Here is a 21907-nt window from a genome sequence, read left to right on the forward strand (position 1 = left end):
GAATTTGCTATTTTATTAAAATGAAACCTTGCATGTGAATGACATATTTGTTCTTTCTCACAAACGATTGACTAAAAAAAAATCTCTTTACTTACCAGGTCCTTCTTCTTCATCGTTGCCTTTTTTGCTTGAGGTTCATGAAGAAGTGGCAAAACAGAATGTCCTAAAGAGTGAAAAACTCAAATTAGAAATTATTCCAAATCAACAATGAGAAACATAACACAACATTACAAATCTTAACACAAAATCAAATTATGCCATTATGTGATTCATAAATAGACACTTGTGGTGAGTTGAGACAGCACACCAAAAATAAAACAAATTTTCATACAAAGTTATCATTAAAAATTGTCCTGAAAATCTAAATGTCGGCACCTTTTGAACAAATATCACAAGGTTCATTGGTACACATGTACACATCAGAAGTTTTTGCCTACACCATGCAGATATGAAGATGATGACCAAATACCAAGATCTCAAAAATTGGTCAAAATATCTTGGAGGCTGAAGAGAACCAAAATTGCACCAGTGATTATTGGAGAAATGATAATGATGAAGAAGGACCTTATGGAGATCTTAAGAACCATCCCTGGGAATATTACCACAAGCGACCTAGAGTTGGAGGCTGTCCGGGGCTCGGTGACGATCCTGAAAAGAGCCCTCGGAACAAAACTTTGAGAACAAGAAAACTTCACAACTTGGTCCGTGAATCGTGATCCATAACTTAAATGGTGATGGATACTTCAAGACCTGGTAGGACTCCGTTCCACCTTCTGAAACCCGCATATGGATAAAACAAAAACAAACTCTATCTCTATCTCTATCTCTATCTCTATCTCTATCTCTATCTCTCTCTCTCTCTCTCTCTCTCTCTCTCTCTCTCTCTCTCTCTCTCTCTCTCTCTCTCACATCCGGATATTCTTTGGCTGCTTGCTTTGATATCACTTCCATATTTTGCTCTATTACGGTGTTTTTTTTTTGTATGGGAATCCGTCGAGGGTTTTGTGTCCTTGATGGCTAAATGAAATCACACATGTGGAATCCAATCACAGCTCCCCATATAAATATCCAAAGACTATTTTGTATCAAAGTTCTGCTAAATTAATTTTTTTATTTATCATTCATGTTCCAATTATCAACTGTGACCTACTGAATAAATATTATAGCACATTATGTTTGAGTTTGAGTAACCGGTGTGTACCCCGGTTTAGAATAGGTACACCGTATCCCTGCGTGTCGTAAGAGGGGACTCAAAGGGTTGGCGTCAGGAAGGGCATCCGGCCATAAAAACATTGCCTCAAAAATAGAACCATGACTGGAGAAGATTGTCATGGGGACCACAAGGCTAACCCCCGCTCTTGCAGGGAAAATGGCCTTAAAATGCCTGTTGTTGTTGTATTATGTTTGAGTAAAATTGCAAAGCAATAGGATTTTAAATAAAAACAATACGAAGGTATATTTTAACAATCATGTTCAATGAGGTTTCATTTGTGCCTTGATTGGGTTTTTCATCTTGGAATGTTAAGTGAAAATTTAACGACATCATCAGAACTAACAAGTCAAACATCAACATTTGACATGCTTCACTTTTAACAAAACGCATGGTAAAACAAAGAAACAAAATAATAGCACCACAGAGGAGGTAACATGGAGCAGAGCAAGTTCAAGAGGTTAAGTTCCTGGCAACAAAGTAAAAAATGGTGAACTTCATTTAATTAGGTCTAATGGGGAAAAACGATCAGTTCCAGACACACCGAGGTGGCAAAAACCAAAATACCTGAGGAATGACACAGTTTGTGAACTCATGTGGAAAAACAACAGTCGACACCAAAGACTGGGGTCTCTGGAGTTTTATTTAGATTAATATTATGAATTTTTATTTTATTATTATTTTATTTTTTTACTTATTTTACTTCTTTTATTATTATTATGAATTCGATTTTTATTTTTTTTAAGGAAATTTTTTTGAAGAGACTTTTATTTTGAGACATTTCTTCTGGGAAAAGGAAGTGAGTTTCCTTTCTGGCAAGCATCTCTAGGTACCCTCATAAACTGCTATCATACGTTTTATAAAAACACGGTATCAGCATACGGTATCAAAACCGCTATCATACGGTATCATACGACTACATTGCTCTCTCTGTATCATGAAGATGTTTGATGATAACTCGGAAGTACTGTGTTGACATCTGCAGTGCAGCTTGCTCCTCACTTGATTTCAAATGCTGCATCTGGTCACCGATCTCTGGGGCCTTCATCAGCTGCATCATCTCGCCAGAACCTTCAATGGGGATGCGGTGTGACGAGCTGACCATCTCCATTACTGCAGCTTGCTCCTCACTTGATTTCAAATGCTGCTTCTGGTCACCGATCTCTGGGGCCTTCATCAGCTGCATCATCTCGCCAGAACCTTCAATGGGGATGCGGTGTGACGAGCTGACCATCTCCATTACTTGAATGTGCACATCTGCAAGACCTGCAAAATTATTTACATCTGATTGTTAACTTGTTATTTAAGATCATATATTACCTATTTGCCAGTATGCAATTTCACCAACTACAAATTCATTACCTTGCACTGCTTCATTACCACAGAATGTGTGTTCGGTAAGATTTATTATAGCAAGTTGATATCAGAAACATCCCTCATTTATAAGGTTAGATAATTCCACACAAAGTGGTGTCGATCATGCAGCATTTTTTAGTCATTGCACAGAGTATATTGTATGTGCTGCTTTAGGTCCGAGCAGGAATAGATGGACCATAAGGGATAGAGGAGCAACAAACATATGACAAGAAGAAGAGGTGGAAAAATATATTTATACAAAACAGCACAGACAGTAAAAGGAAGACAGGGGTAGGTAAGGTTTTTGAGAAATGCAGGTGAGACCAATACCTGATTGGAAGCTGTTCATGATGGCACTAAATTGTATTTGCTGAGTGAAGACCAGTCGCTCTCCTCCGGTCATTTGCCGAGTGAAACGAATTACTCTCACGACTTGATATACAACCGTCTCCCGCAGTGCGGGTGGAGGGGAAGCAGCACAAGGCCGTGGTGGTGGACTGTGAATTGTTCGGTAAACGTTGTGTAGAGGCAACACAAGTTTGGGACAACTCTCCGCCTTGGACTTCACGATAAGGTTGGTTGAACGGTTTCTCATCTTGTTCAGGTCTTTCGACAGGGATCGATCTGCCACCTGTCCGTCTTTGAAGTGAGAAACGGTGTCAAATCGGGTGTAATCACCTGCAAAGGGAAATAAACGATTACAAAGAGGATCTTACTCAAAATAATTTATAACAATTCTCAAAACATTCACTGTAATGGAGACATTTGGTTAAATTATATTTAGTGTCCCCGACCTTTGGTCTGATTCAGCTTCATCCGAGAGGGCAACTTGGGCAGGCAGCAGTAACTTTTCAGTTTTTCTTTATGACAGTTGTTGTCCTAATAAGGAAGAGTAAAAGGTCATTTATTAGAACCATCGTGCTTTTTCAGGTGTTAGTACAAACAAACACACACACACACACACACACACACACACACACACACACACACACACACACACACACACACACACACACACACACACACACACACACACACACACACACACACACACACGAAACATTCAAGAAACTCCCTCATTCGTCCAATTAAGTTAAACCTATCATTACTTGTATCTGCAAGCACAGAAAACAATATAATTCCATATAGTTTGTATGTTTTAATATCACAATATCATGAAATCTGGGACGAAGACAAAGACATGCGGTACCATAAAGTGTGGTGAAATTGAACACTTTTTAAAGTTTTTTTTTACAATTTTGAAGGACTTAAACAAAATAAATGTGTGGTATTACTGGTTTTAAATGCCATCCAGAGTGTGACCTTTCCAACACCCCAATTTGGTGATCATCAGATTTGGGGTTCATAGATATTATTTTGATTTTCAGGAATTTAAAGTCACGTGGTCCTTGGAGCATGTGAACACCGACCGATTCACCAGGTGTGAACACCTACCAAGTAATGCTATTCATCAAAGTTCTACCCTAATTAGGGGGGTCTGTGAACTCTTTAGAAGTTTTTGAAAACTCCATATGTATGTTATTAAAACATACATACATACGGGACACACAAACACTGTTCTACACAGCTTTGCCCCATGGGAGAAAAATAGTTTCAATAATGTTATTACTAAACCCATTTTATTATCTGCAAATGTCAACAATAATGAAAAAAAACCTAAACAGTTATCAATCATCCACTCACCTGAAGCTTTCGCCAGAGCCAGATTACAAGAAAATCAAGTATCTTTGGCAACAGAAGAACAAACCAGAAAAAACCCCACAAGGAGGGATCTTGCCAAAGGGCGAGTGGTGATTCCTGTCTGTCAGCGGTATAAAACCAGTCAACAAACGTCTTCTCCTGTTCAGGCAGACAACAAAACATGGGAATTAAAAGCAAACTTACACAGAGCGAAAAACAAGAGAAACTATATGATACTACAACATATTTGTTGAAATTTGTTAAAACATCTGAATCGAAAAATAAACATCGGGGCAATGCACCTGGTGCTCACCTGGTGGAATAAACAGTATACTGCACCGACTAAAGGTATTTTAAACCAATTTCAGTGCTTGCTGGAAGACAGCGCAGCATGGAGAATCATACGAACATAATCATAAGACTTTAAACAAACAAACAAAAAATACCTATTTTGGGGGGCAAACCGCCAATCCCCTCCCCAACCCCTCCTCAGACCACAATTTTTCGAATGCCTTGAACACACATTGGTACATCAGGGATGATGAAGGTTGTGGTGAAGTTTCATCGAAATTGTGTGTGTAGGTTCTGAGAAAAAAGCAAATACCTATTTAGGGGGCAAGCCTTCACCCCCCCCCCCCCCCCCCCTGTAGACCACATAAGACCCCGATTTTTTTAATTCCAGGAACAAACTCTGGTACAACATGGGTAATTAAGGTTGTGGTTAAGTTTCACCAGAATTGCATGTGTTGTTTCTGATAACAAAGCAAATACTTATTTTGGGGGGCAAACCCCCGCCCCCCGTAGATCCCCAAAGGGGCAGATTTTTTTTTAATGCCGTGAACAAACTTTGGCACAGCGCGGTTGATGAAGGTTGTGGTAAATTTTCATCAAAAGCATGTGTGTAGTTTCAGAGAAGAAAACAAATGTCTATTTTGGGGGGTCAAAGCTGGACCCACTTTGACCCCCGTAGACCTCATCAGACTTTGATTTTCTTAGTGCCGTGAACAATCTTCAGTACATCACAGGTGATGAAGGTTGAGTCAAGTTTCATCGAAATAGTGTGTTTAGTTTCAGAGGAAAAAGCAAATGTCTATTTTGGGGGGTCAAACCTAGATCCACTTTGACCCCGGTAAACCCCGTTAGACCCCGATTTTTTTTAATGCCGTGAACAAACGTTCGTCACAATACAACAAATATCATTTGTTCCAAATTTGGTCGCAATCCCATCAGCGGTTTCGGAGAAGAAGTTTCAAGTGTTTACGGACGGACAACGCGACATCGCGCGAGCTCCCCTGAACTTCGTTCCAGGTGACCTAAAAATGTATCAGACAAACAAAGCGTGCGAGTGCACCGATGAAGAAGAGTCAGTGCAAGAACTGGACTCGGGAACAACAGGACTCAGAGCCAAATCTCTGCTCAGCATGTTCTAAAACGGTGTATGGCCTGTTCATCATTGCGAGAACACAAACTCTTCTTCATCAGCACAGTACAGCTTTGGCATTGAATATGCAGGGTGGAGGAAATTGCCAAAAACAATGGAAGAGTTCCTGACTTGAAGATCTTCTTTCTTCGATCATCTGAACTATTCTATCTTCAATCTATATATATTATATACATATATATAAAAGAAAGTTTTTGTTTGTTACTTGCCGGAAAAGATTCCGGCAAGTATGTTGGTCAGTTGGTTTGTTACTTGCCGGAAAAGATTCTGGCAAGTATGTTGATCTGTTCGTTACTTGCCGGAAAAATTTCCGGCAAGTATGTTGATCTGTTCGTTACTTGCCGGAAAAATATTCCGGCAAGTATGTTGATCTGTTCGTTTGTTTGTCTGTCTGTCTGTCTGTCTGTCTGTCTGTTTGTCTGTCTGTCTGTTTGCAGCACTGCGTCTACACCGTTGCACGTAGAATCGCCAAACTTTGCACACATATTGGTCTTGCCCTGGAATAGACTGTGCCCAATTGATGACGTCATCGGTGACGTGGTTCGGCCGCCATCTTGGAAAAACGGCAAAACGTTGCGCCACTATATCTCCAAAAGTGCTGAACAGAAAAAATTGAGACATGGCTCATTGTAAAGAACTCTCCATGGGGAATAAAATATGTTAATGATGACGTCATATGTCACGTGGTCGGCCGCCATCTTGGAAAAACGGCAAAACTTTGCACCACTATATCTCCAAAAGTGCTGAACAGAAAAAATTGAGACATGGCTCATTGTAAAGAACTCTCCATGGGGAATAAAATATGTTAATGATGACGTCATCAGTCACGTGGTCGGCCGCCATCTTGGAAAAACCGAAAAACTTAGCACCTCTATGTGTCCAAAAGTGCTGAATAGAAAAAATTGAGACATGCCTCATTGTAAAGAACTCTCCATGGGGAATAAAATATGTTAATGATGACGTCATCGGTCACGTGGTTCGGCCGCCATATTTGTCCTAAATGGCGGATAAAAAAGTACATCCCGGCAAGTCCTCGGTCTCTGACCGATTTTTCATTACTTGCCGGAAAAATTTTCCGGCAAGTATGTTGATCTGTTCGTTTGTTTGTCTGTCTGTTTGTCTGTCTGTCTGTTTGTCTGTCTGTCTGTCTGTCTGTCTGTCTGTTTGCAGCACTGCGTCTACACCGTTGCACGTAGAATCGCCAAACTTTGCACACATATTGGTCTTGCCCTGGAATAGACTGTGCCCAATTGATGACGTCATCAGTCACGTGGTTCGGCCGCCATCTTGGAAAAACCGAAAAACTTTGCACCTCCATATCTCCGAAAGTGCTGAATAGAAAAAATTGAGACATGGCTCATTGTAAAGAACTCTCCATGGGGAATAAAATATATTAATGATGACGTCATCAGTCACGTGGTTCGGCCGCCATCTTGGAAAAACCGAAAAACGTTGCACCTCCATATCTCCGAAAGTGCTCAATAGAAAAAATTGAGACATGGCCCATTGTAAAGAACTCTCCATGGGGAATGAAATATGTTAATGAAGATGTCATCAGTCACGTGGTTCGGCCGCCATCTTGGGAAAACCGAAAAACCTCGCACCTCCATATCTCCGAAAGTGCTGAATTGAAAAAATTGAGACATGGCTCATTGTAAAGAACTCTCCATGTGGAATAAAATATGTTAATGATGATGTCATCTGTCACGTGGTTCGCCCGCCATCTTGGAAAAACCGAAAAACTTTGCACCTCCACATCTCCAAAAGTCCTGAATAGAATAAATTGAGACATGGCTCATTGTAAAGAACTCTCCATGGGGAATAAAATATGTTAATGATGACGTCATCGGGCACGTGGTTCGGCCGCCATATTTGGCCAAAATGGCCGATAATAAAGTACATTCCGGCAAGTCCTCGGTCTCTGACCGATTTTGACCGACCGACCGATTTCCGGAAAAATTTTCCGGCAAGTATGTTGATCTGTTCGTTTGTTTGTCTGTCTGTTTGTCTGTCTGTCTGTCTGTCTGTTTGTCTGTCTGTCTGTTTGTCTGTCTGTCTGTCTGTTTGCAGCACTGCGTCTACACCGTTGCACGTAGAATCGCCAAACTTTGCACACATATTGGTCTTGCCCTGGAATAGACTGTGCCCAATTGATGACGTCATCGGTGACGTGGTTCGGCCGCCATCTTGGAAAAACCGAAAAACTTTGCACCTCTATATCTCCGAAAGTACTGAACAGAAAAAATTGAGACATGGCTCATTGTAACGAACTCTCCATGGGGAATAAAATATGTAAATGATGACATCAGTCACGTGGTTCGGTCGCCATCTTGGAAAAACGGCAAAACGTTGCGCCACTATATCTCCAAAAGTGCTGAACAGAAAAAATTGAGACATGGCTCATTGTAAAGAACTCTCCGTGGGGAATAAAATATGTTAATGATGACGTCATATGTCACGTGGTCGGCCGCCATCTTGGAAAAACGGCAAAACTTTGCACCACTATATTTCCAAAAGTGCTGAACAGAAAAAATTGAGACATGGCTCATTGTAAAGAACTCTCCATGGGGAATAAAATATGTTAATGATGACGTCATCAGTCACGTGGTCGGCCGCCATCTTGGAAAAACGGCAAAACTTTGCACCACGAAATCTCCAAAAGTGCTGAACAGAAAAAATTGAGACATGGCTCAATGTAAAGAACTCTCCATGGGGAATAAAATATGTTAATGATGATGTCATATGTCACGTGGTCGGCCGCCATCTTGGAAAAACGGCAAAACTTTGCACCACGAAATCTCCAAAAGTGCTGAACAGAAAAAATTGAGACATGCCTCATTGTAAAGAACTCTCCATGGGGAATAAAATATGTTAATGATGACGTCATAGGTCACGTCGTTCGGCCGCCATCTTGGAAAAACGGCAAAACTTTGCACCTCCATAGCTCTGAAAGTGCTGAATAGAAAAAATTGAGACATGGCTCATTGTAAAGAACTCTCCATGGGGAATAAAACATGTTGATGACGTCATCTGTCACGTGGTTCGGCCGCCATCTTGGAAAAACCGAAAAACTTTGCACCTCCATATCTCCAAAAGTGCTGAATAGAAAAAATTGAGACATGGCTCATTGTAAAGAACTCTCCATGGGGAATAAAATTTGTTAATGATGACGTCATATGTCACGTGGTTCGGCCGCCATCTTGGAAAAGGCGAAAAATTTTGCACCTCCATATCTCTGAATGTGCTGAATAGAAAAAATTGAGACATGGCTCATTATAAAGAACTCTCCATGGTGAATAAAATATGTTAATGATGACGTCATCAGTCAGGTGGTTCGGCCGCCATCTTGGAAAAACCGAAAAACTTTGCACCTCTATATCTCCGAAAGTACTGAACAGAAAATATTTAGACATGGCTCATTGTAAAGAACTCTCCATGGGGAATAAAATATGTAAATGATGACGTTATCAGTCACGTGGTTCGGTCGCCATCTTGGAAAAACGGCAAAACGTTGCGCCACTATATCTCCAAAAGTGCTGAACAGAAAAAATTGAGACGTGGCTCATTGTAAAGAACTCTCCATGGGGAATAAAATATGTTAATGATGACGTCATATGTCACGTGGTCGGCCGCCATCTTCGAAAAACGGCAAAACTTTGCACCACTATATCTCCAAAAGTGCTGAACAGAAAAAATTGAAACATGGCTCATTGTAAAGAACTCTCCATGGGGAATAAAATATGTTAATGATGACGTCATCAGTCACGTGGTCGGCCGCCATCTTGGAAAAACGGCAAACTTTGCACCACGAAATCTCCAAAAGTGCTGAACAGAAAAAATTGAGACATGGCTCATTGTAAAGAACTCTCCATGGGGAATAAAATATGTTAATAATGACGTCATAGGTCACGTGGTTCGGCCGCCATCTTGGAAAAACCGAAAATTTTTGCACCTCCACATCTCTGAAAGTGCTGAATAGAAAAAATTGAGACATGGCTCATTGTAAAGAACTCTCCATGGGGAATAAAATATGTTAATGATGACGTCATCGGTCACGTGGTCCGGCCGCCATCTTGGAAAAACCGAAAAACTTTGCACCTCCAGTGCTGAATAGAAAAAATGAGACATGGCTCATTGGAAAGAACTCTCCATGGGGAATAAAATATGTTAATGATGACGTCATCAGTTACGTAGTTCGGCCGCCATCTTGGAAAAACCGAAAAACCTACCACCTCCATATCTCCCAAAGTGCTGAATAGAAAAAATTGAGATGTGACTCATTGTAAAGAACTCTCCATGGGGAATAAAATATGTTAATGATGACGTCATAGGTAACGTGGTTCGGCCGCCATCTTGGAAAAACCGAAAAACGTTGCACCTCCATATCTCCAAAAATGCTCAATATAAAAAATTGAGACATGGCTCATTGTAAAGAACTCTCCATGGGGAATAAAATATGTTCATGATGACATCATCGGTCACGTGGTTCGGCCGCCATATTTGTCCTAAATGGCCGATAAAAAAGTAAATTCCGGCAAGTCCTCGGTCTCTGACCGATTTTTCATTACTTGCCGGAAAAGATTCCGGCAAGTATGTTGATCTGTTCGTTTGTTTGTCTGTCTGTCTGTTTGTCTGTCTGTTTGCAGCACTGCGTCTACACCGTTGCACGTAGAATTGCCAAACTTTGCACACATATTGGTCTTGCCCTGGAATAGACTGTGCCCAATTGATGACGTCATCGGTGAAGTGGTTCGGCCGCCATCTTGGAAAAACCGAAAAACTTTGCACCTCTATATCTCCGAAAGTACTGAACAGAAAAAATAAACTCTCCGTGGGGAATAAAATATGTTATGTTATAAAAAGTAAAGAACTCTCCGTGGGGAATAAAATATGTTAATGATGACGTCATCGGTCACGTGGTTCGGCCGCCATATTTGTCCTAAATGGCCGATAAAAAAGTACATTCCAGCAAGTCCTCGGTCTCTGATCGATTTTTCATTTGTCTGTTTGTCTGTCTGTCTGTTTGTCTGTCTGTCTGTTTGCAGCACTGCATCTACACCGTTGCACGTAGAATCGCCAAACTTTACACACATATTGGTCTTGCCCTGGAATAGACTGTGCCCAATTGATGACGTCATCGGTGACGTGGTTCGGCCGCCATCTTGGAAAAACCGAAAAACTTTGCACCTCTATATCTTCGAAAGTACTGAACAGAAAAAATTGAGACATGGCTCATTGTAAAGAACTCTCCATGGGGAATAAAATATGTAAATGATGACGTCATCAGTCACGTGGTTCGGTCGCCATCTTGGAAAAACGGCAAAACGTTGCGCCACTATATCTCCAAAAGTGCTGAACAGAAAAAATTGAGATATGCCTCATTGTAAAGAACTCTCCATGGGGAATAAAATATGTTAATGATGACGTCATCAGTCACGTGGTCGGCCGCCATCTTGGAAAAACGGCAAAACTTTGCACCACAAAATCTCCAAAAGTGCTGAACAGAAAAAATTGAGACATGGCTCATTGTAAAAAACTCTCCATGGGGAATAAAATATGTTAATGATGATGTCATATGTCACGTGGTCGGCCGCCATCTTGGAAAAACGGCAAAACTTTGCACCACTATATCTCCAAAAGTGCTGAACAGAAAAAATTGAGACATGGCTCATTGTAAAGAACTCTCCATGGGGAATAAAATATGTTAATGATGACGTCATATGTCACGTGGTTCGGCCGCCATCTTGGAAAAACCGAAAAACCTAGCACCTCTATGTGTCCAAAAGTGCTGAATAGAAAAGATTTAGACATGGCTCATTGTAAAGAATGCTCCATGGGGAATAAAATATGTTAATGGTGATGTCATAGGTGCCTCCATTAATTCTACAAGTACAAAACTTCATCCGATCAAGATGAAATTTCTTTAGCATAATCTAGGAATAAATTAGTTTAGAAAACAAATAATGATGGTGTCATCAGTCACGTGGTTCGGCCGCCATATATGTCCAAAATGGCTGATTTAAAAAGTACATTCCGGCAAGTCCTTGGTCTCATCTCGGCCGGGTTGGGCCCATTTCACAATTAAAAGCTGAGCTGAATTATAGTAGTCAATCTTCTACGGCCACAAGTAAAAACTGAATTATAGTAGTAAATTCATTCAAAAAGACCTAAAAATGTCGGGACAGGCCCCGGGAAGGTTATAGGCTAGGTGGTGAGGCCGGTCGAGGCCGCTTCGGCCGGGCTGGGCCCATTTCGCAATTAAAAGCTGAGCTGAATTATAGTAGTCAATCTTCTACAGCCGCGAGTAAAAGCTGAATTATAGTCGTGAATTAATTCAAAAAGAAGCAAAAATGTCGGGACGGGCCCCGGGAAGGTTATAGGCTAGGTGCCGAGGCCGGTTGAGGCTGCTTTGGCCGGGCTGGGCCCATTTCTCAATTAAAAGCCGAGCTGAACTATAGTTGTCAATCTTCTTCGGCCGCGAGTAAAAGCTGAATTATAGTAGTAAATTCATTCAAAAAGAACCTGCGCAACGCCGGGTGCTTTCGTCTAGTTTATTATAAAATATCTCAAGTATGAGTTTTAATCGTGCGTAGTGTATTCAAATTATGGGTTTTACCGCCATTTTCCACACCATCTATCACCATCTATCTAACATGTTACATTAATTATTTGTGATTGTTGTTTGTGTCCTTTATGATGTCCTTAATTAAAAACAGTAAGTTTCCTCTTTGGAATGGTTTTCAATTTTGTTTGACTATCCGGCAGACAGAGTAAAACAGTAATCGCACTCCTCTCTGCACATGCATGATCCGAATGAAATTAGAGCAAAAGTACATTAAAACAAAAGACTTGTCTTCCTATTCATGTTCTGATTCATGTTGAAAATATAACATTCAAGTTAAACAAGTTGTTCCGCGATCATAAACTGAAATATGTATGTAAATATATACATGTATATGTACATACTAGCGAGGTACCCATGCTATGCACGGGTGGGGAAGCCAAAAGCAAACAAGCAATGCGGAAAATGGGGAATGCTAAACCATGGAACCAAGAAATTCCAAGTTCCTTCAGTCAAACGTCAGACATGTACAGCCGATTCGTGAATGACTTGGGCAAAAAACGGTGAATGGGAAACAATGAACCATTGAATTCCACATTCCTCTGCCACTTTCATATGAACGTCAGACATGGACAGCCGGTTCGTGAACGACTTGGGCAAAAAACGGTGAATGGGAAACAATGAACCATTGAATTCCACATTCCTCTGCCACTTTCATATGAACGTCAGACATGTACAGTCGATTCGTGAACGACTTGGGCAAAAAACGGTGAATGGGAAACAATGAACCATTGAATTCCACATTCCTCTGCCACTTTCATATGAACGTCAGACATGGACAGCCAGTTCGTGAAGGACTTGACAAAAAACGTACCCAGTCTGAATGGTTCTTTACCCAGTCAATAGCGAATCTGCATCTGGCGAACCGCGAATATCATGGATCGAAAGTAGAAACCCTCACATCATTTCCTCATTCATTTGAACTCAATATCTCTATTTTCATTCCAAACAGCATTATTCCAATCATAAATTAATACTATAACAAAATACTGTGTTAAATCACGATTGTATTGAGATATTATCAAACTAGCCCATTGTCTGTTGTCATCATCTGTTCACTTCCGGATTTCGGAGCAGCTCCGTATTGAGTCAATTTCGAAATCATAATTTTATTGAGGAATTTTTGAAACCTCCTACCACATATAGTGCTCGGAGGTTTACAACATCCGCTGGGACCCCAAAACGTTCCACAGTTTTGGTGGGGCGAGGCCCAAAACTGAGGCCGTAGTTTGGGGACAGACGGACACTCCTGTTTTATTTATATATATAACTGGGAAATAGTACAAACTCCACAGTACGAGCAGGGCGTCTCATTTGCATTAAATAAATAATCGGGAGATTAAATCAGACGCGGACGTAGCTTCAGGACGTCGATCTTTAATTGTCGACAAGCTTTCGACCAACAAAGGTCTTCTTCTTAGTCGACAGAAACAACAGGCGTGTATGTCAGACAAGTATGTATTGTGATATGTGTGTAAGATGTGTGATATGTGTAGAAAATGCATACAAGAGGAAGAGCCACGCTAAAGCTCACTCACCGTCCCCAAGTTCAACGGAAGTGAAGCGCAGCTTACAGTTTCCGGTCGCGTTACAGTTCCGGTGCACGTGCATATACGTACAAATATACAGATACATACATACATAAACACACAAGCATATCTTCATATACCATTTATATTCATATAATATATTTATATATTTATTTATATATTTATATAAATGACATATGAAGGTAGATTGAAAGAATGCGTGAATGAGTGTCTGAATGAATGAATTGGTGAATGAATGGGTTACGGTTAATGATTTGATTGGGTTGATGTCGGAACATTCTTTAATCATCAAAATTTATGCCATGAGGGACTTTTGTCCGAAGTTTATGTATCCAAAAGGACTCGCGTTTCAGAATCGTGGTGTGTGATCGATTTGTGATTGATTCAATGGCAGAGATTTGAATGTCATTTATAGAGTGATCCGGTTGATTAAAGTGCATCGTGTAAGGTAGAGATTTGCCCTGACTGGTGTGGAAATGGAAATGTGGTGCCTCAACTAACATCCTCAACCTCCACCAACATCATTTCGACGTGGTCGGACACTCAGGGACCTCTTTGTAAAAGCAAAGCACCCACAGCCCCACAACAAAGAAACTAGGATCCCTGGCTTCTCTAAATGCACAGCAAACAAATGTATTATTCACAAACATTTACGAGAAGGAAACAAATTTTGTAGTTCGAGCACTGGACAAAAATTCCCCATCACCTCCTATATGAACTGCAAATCTACATGGGTCATTTACCTAATCACTTGCCAAAAGTGCAACAAACAATATGTTGGAAAAACTGAGAATACACTCTACACACGATTTAATAACACCCGGTCAGAAATCAATAGCTTCCACACCAGTCAGGGCAAATCTCTACCTTACACGATGCACTTTAATCAACCGGATCACTCTATAAATGACATTCAAATCTCTGCCATTGAATCAATCACAAATCGATCACACACCACGATTCTGAAACGCGAGTCCTTTTGGATACATAAACTTCGGACAAAAATCCCTCATGGCATAAATGTTGATGATTAAAGAATGTTCCGACATCAACCCAATCAAATCATTAACCGTAACCCATTCATTCACCAATTCATTCATTCATTCACGCATTCTTTCAATCTACCTTCATGTCATTTATATAAATATATAAATAAATATATAAATATATTATATGAATATAAATGGTATATGAAGATATGCTTGTGTGTTTATGTATGTATGTATCTCTATATTTGTATATGCACGTGCACCGAACTGTAACGCGACCGGAAACTGTAAGCTGCGCTTCACTTCCGTTGAACTTGGGGACGGTGAGTGAGCTTCAGCATGGCTTTTCCTTTTATATGCATTTTCTACACATATCACTATACATACTTGTCTGCCATACATGCCTGTTGTTTCTGTAGACGAAGAAGACCTTTGTTGGTCGAAAGCTTGTCGACAATTAAAGATCGATGTCCTGAAGCTACGTCCGCGTCTGATTTAATCTCCAGATTATATATATATATATATATATATATATATATATATATATATATATATATATATATATATATATATATAGTTGCGGTTTTTAGAACCTTCACTTTGTAAAATAATAAGCCTTGTAAATAATTCCCTGTAAATATCCCCATCTTCCAAAGGTCAAAGGTCGCACCCTAGTTAGTCCATATTGCAAAACATAGGACACCATAGGAACTACTCTAGTTATTTCAGTAGTATGTGTTTCAGGTAAGGCTCTGTTTCCAATAGTTTGACTCTGTGTTGCATTAATCAAATAACCTAGGCCCCTTGTTCAATCCCGTTCATTTTGCGGCTTGCCTCCCTCCAAATTGTGTTCCCTTGCTTGCCAGTAGCGTTCGCTGCCTCGCTCCAAACGCCATTAACCACGAGGTCAAGCTGGAGAAGAAGGGGGAGGAGTTATCAGAGCAAGGCGTAGCCCTGTTAAGGGCGGAGTCGGTGAGCCCTCGCGACCAACCAGGGCCGAGGCGAGCTAACCGGTGGGTGTGTCCTAAAAGCATGCGGCTTTATACGCGAGCACGTAATATAAGCACTCGCGTGGGACTACTTCAGTAGTTGCGTGAGAGAGTCGGTGAGTCAGAGACACAAGTCGGTTGGAGGAGGAGTCTGCCATTGGTGAGTTGACCATTGACAATTGGAGAGTCACGAGACACGATTCCTCCCCGATATATGAACCCCCCCCACATGTAAGGTCCGCTCGTGCCGACAATACCCACCACGTTGCCTGCCGGGTTTCGCCGCGGAACCGGAGCATGGACTGATGTGAAGCGTGGACCGGAGTGGAGCGTGAACCGGGGCCAGAGCCAACGTTGGCCCATCTGCTTGGACCTTCCTTCCTGCTATTCCCCTTTTGTGTAAGTCTGTTTGTATTGTCCTGGGCGTGTTAATTAAGACTGTGTAAGCTTGCCCTGTGTCCTTTTGCTCTTCTACTTGTACATGCCCTTCTTTCGTTTCCTCTTTTATTAGTGGAGTAATAAATCATATTTGTTCTTCCTTACCTTTTGATTTCCTCTATTCGATCGCTTTCGTCTTTTCTCCCCATTGAGTACCTGCGGCACGATTCGGAACTGCTTTAATCGGGTTTAGTCCTTTTGTTAATGGCTCGGGCTGTAGATTGCTAAACTGCTCGGCAATTACCATCATATCCGTGGTTCGAGCGGGAATTATCTCCCTGCTTTGGGAAGAGATTGGCACTCAGGTGTATTTGGGACCAACCAATCTTGACCAATCACCTTGGCCAATTTCCACCGCAAAGGAGCGTTATAATTTCCAGGGCTGGGGGATCTGCCAGTTTAAAAGACGAGGGGATTAACCCCCCCTTGGTAAGGGGAGCGCCGACCCCCGGATCTGCAACAATATATATATATATACACACACACACACACACACACACACACACACACACACACATTGTTACGGATCCGTCAGTTCCACTTTTGTTATTATTTTTTACGAGTGGAATATTTTTAGTTTGAGGTAATATCGTTGTAAAGATTTTTGTGTGATATGGAGATGACTTTAGAAAAAAGGTAAAAATAGATGTTTTGAAGGAGAAATGAAGATGCTGCAAAGAGGCCGGAAGATGCAAGAGGAGGATAGAGACAGTTGTGAGTCGCGTCGAGGCTGCGAGCGAACATTTTTGATACAGGTCGCGAATGAGTTGAGGCTTCCTGGGAAAAGGATTGTCCACGACATCGTCATATATTGCGAGTGCAATTAAACCTGCGTTTCAGGTTTTATCACGAAGTGTGAGTCATTGTTGGAGGGAGCGAGCGCCTCCATTACAGGCCGATACACCATTTTGTCCTCGAAGAGGCTGTCAGCTTGGTACATCTTGTTTTGTCAGTAGGATTCCCATATCGACCTCACCGTGTGGATTGCCGTTGGTTTACATGTCGGCTCAATTCCCATGTCGACCTCTCACCTTGTAACTCCTCATCCACAGCCGCGCCAATACCTGCCTGTTGTTTTGCCATTCTGCATGATTTCGACACTCACCGCGTCATGATTTGTGCATGGACTTTGGAGAATGTTACATTCCACTCACGTTTGGTGTATCGTGAGTTCCTTGCTTTCAGAGCATTGGAGAATGATGGTACCATCATAGGCATTGTTCATTTGATGCAAGTGATATTTTCATTGTACTTTCTTTCATAGTGTTATTATTGTGTATGTGAGAGTTCTCAATACAATTGCTCGTTTTGTTCTACAATTGCATTGGTGCGGTTTAAACATGGTTTATTATAACACTCAAAATAATAAGTCTTTCTGCCGTTTTCCCACTCCAGACTCTGAGGTGCACCGTAACCGGGGTTTGGGGAGGTAATACGTAACAATATATACATATACATCCATATACACACACATACAAAAGTCAGCCTTAAAACGCATACAATCTGTCGGCAATTTTCTGCAGACTTACCGGTGGAGTCGAAAACATGCTGTATATCCAATTATGAAAGGTCACTTCCATCTTTTGTGGAGGCCGAAACAGCTTCTCAAAGAAAATCCAGATTGAGGTAAAGGAAAGCAACAGCTTACACAGAACAGCGCTTATGTGGTAATACACTGATGGCGAAGATTTCAAATTCTGCAAAACACACACCATTTCACACACACAACTGGAGCTCACAATCATGATAGGTTAATGGTAATAGCTATTCATAATGTGCATATCAAACATTTAAAATGTCGCATCATTAATTTAACAACATCCGGTGTTCTCCATAAAAGCCGGACGCCACCATTTGATGGACGCCCTCGGAACTGGGAACAGCTCACTGATTTCGACGAATTAAAAAAGTGAAAATGAAAGTGATTTTTGCTTTTTGTTTGGAAAAAAAAAACCATTTAATCTGTGTTTTAGGTCCTTTTAATTGGTTCAAACTTTTATTTCCATTCAATAAATTGAGAGCACAATGGAAGCAGTCATATTGCCTGCTCTGCACTTCATCTGCAGCTCAATGGAATACTGTTCCCCCCTCTGGGCTGGTGCTCCTGCCTCACACCTAGCTCGGCTTCACGCGGTTGAAACTAGAGCTTTCAGAATCATTGGAATCTCCCGCGATGAAGCCGATTCTGAGGGCCTTTCACTCACTCACCGCAGGCAGGTTGGATGTCTTTCTGTCTTATACCGACTCCTATTTCCCCCCAAATATTCCTACAGGACGCACAAGATCTGCCAGCAACCCTCTTCTGGTGAAACTGCCAAAATCAAGACTATCTGCTCACCTTCACTCTTTCATTCCTCTTTTCTCCCACCTCTGGAACAAACTCCTTCACTCTCTTCAATCCCTCTCCTCCCTCCAAGTCTTTGAAACAGCTGTTCACCACCATCTCTTATCTTCCCCCATCCAAAACCTTGATCTTTTCTACCCCCGTTAAAACACCCCAAAATCCGCATATTTAAACCCCCAACTTCTTTCCTGAAATTCCTAGTGGTGTTCATTTGCTTTATACCGTGGACCCTCCCTCCTCCCCAGCCCTCCCCCTTCCACAGATCTACCGACGTCGTTGTTCTCTACTGTTGTTGTGCTTTTGTGCTTCCCTCTCTCCCCCTCTTGTCTCCCGCTCCCTTCATTGCATGTGTTTGGAAATCGTTTATGTTATGTATATCGTTTTTGGGCCTATCTCCCAATGTTGAAGAATCACTTAAAAATTCTAGTAACCGGATCCGAATCCGGATCTTCACCAAAATCTAATCATTTCGTCCTTGTCACATACGCTACCTCCCTGCCAAATTTCGTCCGAATCCGTCGATAACTTTTTGAGATATTTTGTTTACAAACAAACAAACGGACAAACAAACAGACAAATGGACAGACAGGGGTGAAAACATAACGTCCATTCACCTTTGGTGACGGAGGTAATGATAGAAAATCCCACCTTCATAAATGCTTTGAAGACGTTTCAATTAGTTTCCATTGTTACAACAATAAAAATAGGGGTTTTATTGGGGGCTCTAGAAACAAGGTCCTTCAGCACATGACGTCATCTCGGGACAACATCGACACGCCCACCTGTGACTTGACTCAGTGAGCAAGATGGCGTCTAATCGCACAACCTCTTCGACGGCAGAAGAATTCAACAATGATCCTGTAGCTGCGTATCAGATTTGTTTTTGGAGTTCGACCCCTCTACCGATGAAAACACTCACCTCAGCCTAGAATTGGAAATGCTGAACACCATGACCACACACATACGAAGCAAAGCCTTCTGATGATGGGAACATCAACACCGCTGAATTGGTCGACGAGGATGAGCAGGAAGATGAACGACGTGCTCATCTCAATTCGATGCGTAATTTGAATTGGCGAGGCGTTTATTATCTCTTATTGAAGCGAATTTTGATGTTCGTCGGTAAATCAACGACCTCTCTCCCACCCATCCGGTTCACGAAGTTCATCTTAGGGAACTGAGCAGTGACAATTGTCGGAGGTTTTACCAATCAATCTCCCTCGTCTACCAATCAATCTCCCTAGGGTAGAATCCGCTATACAATGAAGAACTGCTAACATGGGCGGCGACAGTTATAGTCTTGTCAGGTCAATCAAGCTTGCTGGACAATGTAGGTTTAGATTCCATTCACGTTGTTTCAAGTGATCAGATGGGAAGTATGTGCATCGACATACCCCGCTCTTCATCTGTAGTGTGGAACCATCTTACACTCTCCGTGTCAGGATTGCTGGTCTTACTCTCTGTCTCACTCAAACTGGAGCTACCGGCCCAACTTTAATCTCTCTTTCTCGCAAACAAACATCATACACTTTTCTTCTCTTTTATTTAAGGCCTGGCCTCGATGAGGGCTACATAGTCCGTGCCTGGAGCCTACAACATAAATTTTTTTTTAAAAAAATTAAAAAAAATTTATTAAAACCATTTTCTATCGTAATTCGTCCTTTTATAAACCCATTGTCCTATTACTTTAATAGACTCTTGCAATCTGCAAAACCCATTGTTGAAACTAAATCAGCATAAAAAAGCACTGAGACCCACCATAGCACTGAGATTAAATGATATGGCCACCATCTTGGTTTTCTGGTGGGCGTCACACATTAGGCCTGCAGGTTTCTGCTGATTATGCACTGCCGGGATTTGGTGCATCACATTTCCATTGACTGCTTGGGTGAAGTGTTATTTACAATGAGGGAACCCAAAAATCGAATCATAAGTCAAATAATAGTAAAGTTTACTCGAGCTTGTCAGAATGCACTGTACATCAGAACACTCAGTAATCAAGCGTTACGTTATGTAATCAAGCGTTACGTTATGTAATCAAGTGTTACGTTCTACAAATTACTACAAACAAAATTGCGTTACGTAATTTTTGAACGGCCCCATATTGGGGTCAAGCAATCCGTGACCATGTGACGAATCTGCTCGTCCTGATATAACCGTGGGTAAGTGACATTGATGATAGGTGTCGAGTTAATTATTTCAATGTGCATTAAATGTGTTTCCCAATCGCACTGTTCATCTTTTAAGAGCGTTTTAAATGCTCATTTCCCGATCGACCCGTTAACTGATTTTGTCTCAGGTTGTGACTACAGTGTGGTCATTTTTGTTTGTCGAACAAATTACAGAACAAATGGTAAAACAGCATCATTGACTTACCGGAAGCCGTTGCCAAAGCCAACGAAGAGAATGAACGATCCTGGCCAGCACGAAGAGACAGTGAATTAAACACAAGAAGATGACGCATTGCCAGAAGTATGTTGGAGCTTCCTGTTTCTTTGTCGTCCAAAACCAATCAAAGATCGATTTCTCCTATTCAAGCAGAACACAAAAAATGAGGAATATAAGACAAATGCAGTTCAAAGTGAGTGCACACATTGGAGGAGACATGATCAATTTTTAAACCCATAAATAAAATCCACCATTCAATATTATCATCAATATCATACTTCACACATAAATTGGGACAATTCTTACTGCACAAGAAATGCTGCACAAGAAACATGGATAAGAAGCCATTAAATGGACAGGAAGTCGAATATCTTCCTGGATTAAAGGGATGTGTCTTTGAATAACCCCATGTGTGTGATCTCCTATTTCATTCTCAATCCATTCCCTCCTCCACGCACAAATATCGTAATTCGTCCTTTTACACCGTTCCAGCAAGGAGTGGTGTGCAACAACCAGAGTGAAAACTGAGTACCCCTTTCAGCATGCGTCATTGCCAAGCCCCCTTCGGTGCCCGCCAATGACGTTATGCAGCGCCTGGTGATGGCACAGGAAAGGTGCGGTGTACAACAAACAAACAACCAGAGTGAAAACTGAGTCCTCCCTTTCAGCGTGCGTCATTGCTGAGCCCCCTTCGGTGCCCACCAATGACGATATGCAGCGCCTGGTGATGGCACAGGAAAGGTGCGGTGTGTAATACCAGAAAATGCAATTACGGGTACATTTTTACACATTTTCTCATGAAACTTCATACATGCAAAAAGCATTGGGGAGCGTATGAAATACGTAACAATTTTGGGGATTTGACTACCGGTTCATACC

At 41.4% G+C, this 21907-nt stretch overlaps 1 protein-coding gene across 2 annotated transcripts in view; it reads right to left on the reverse strand.

Annotated features, from left to right (window-relative positions):
* Positions 1–21907, reverse strand: part of LOC137429139 (protein mono-ADP-ribosyltransferase PARP6-like) — a 139396-nt gene that overhangs the window by 101310 nt on the left and 16179 nt on the right. For both annotated transcript variants that reach the window (XM_078779623.1, XM_078779622.1), the window contains exons 2-8: positions 21017–21169; positions 17826–17993; positions 4271–4426; positions 3361–3445; positions 2897–3244; positions 2213–2476; positions 96–163 (exon numbers count right to left, since the gene is read on the reverse strand). In XM_078779623.1, the coding sequence (XP_078635749.1) occupies positions 96–163; positions 2213–2476; positions 2897–3244; positions 3361–3445; positions 4271–4426; positions 17826–17876 (972 nt within the window). In that variant the 5' untranslated portion in view covers positions 17877–17993; positions 21017–21169. The remainder of the gene's footprint in view (positions 1–95; positions 164–2212; positions 2477–2896; positions 3245–3360; positions 3446–4270; positions 4427–17825; positions 17994–21016; positions 21170–21907) is intronic.

This window comes from Myxine glutinosa, chromosome 6 (assembly GCF_964187855.1).
Source record: "Myxine glutinosa chromosome 6, kmMyxGlut1.1, whole genome shotgun sequence".
Taxonomy (NCBI): domain Eukaryota; kingdom Metazoa; phylum Chordata; class Myxini; order Myxiniformes; family Myxinidae; genus Myxine; species Myxine glutinosa.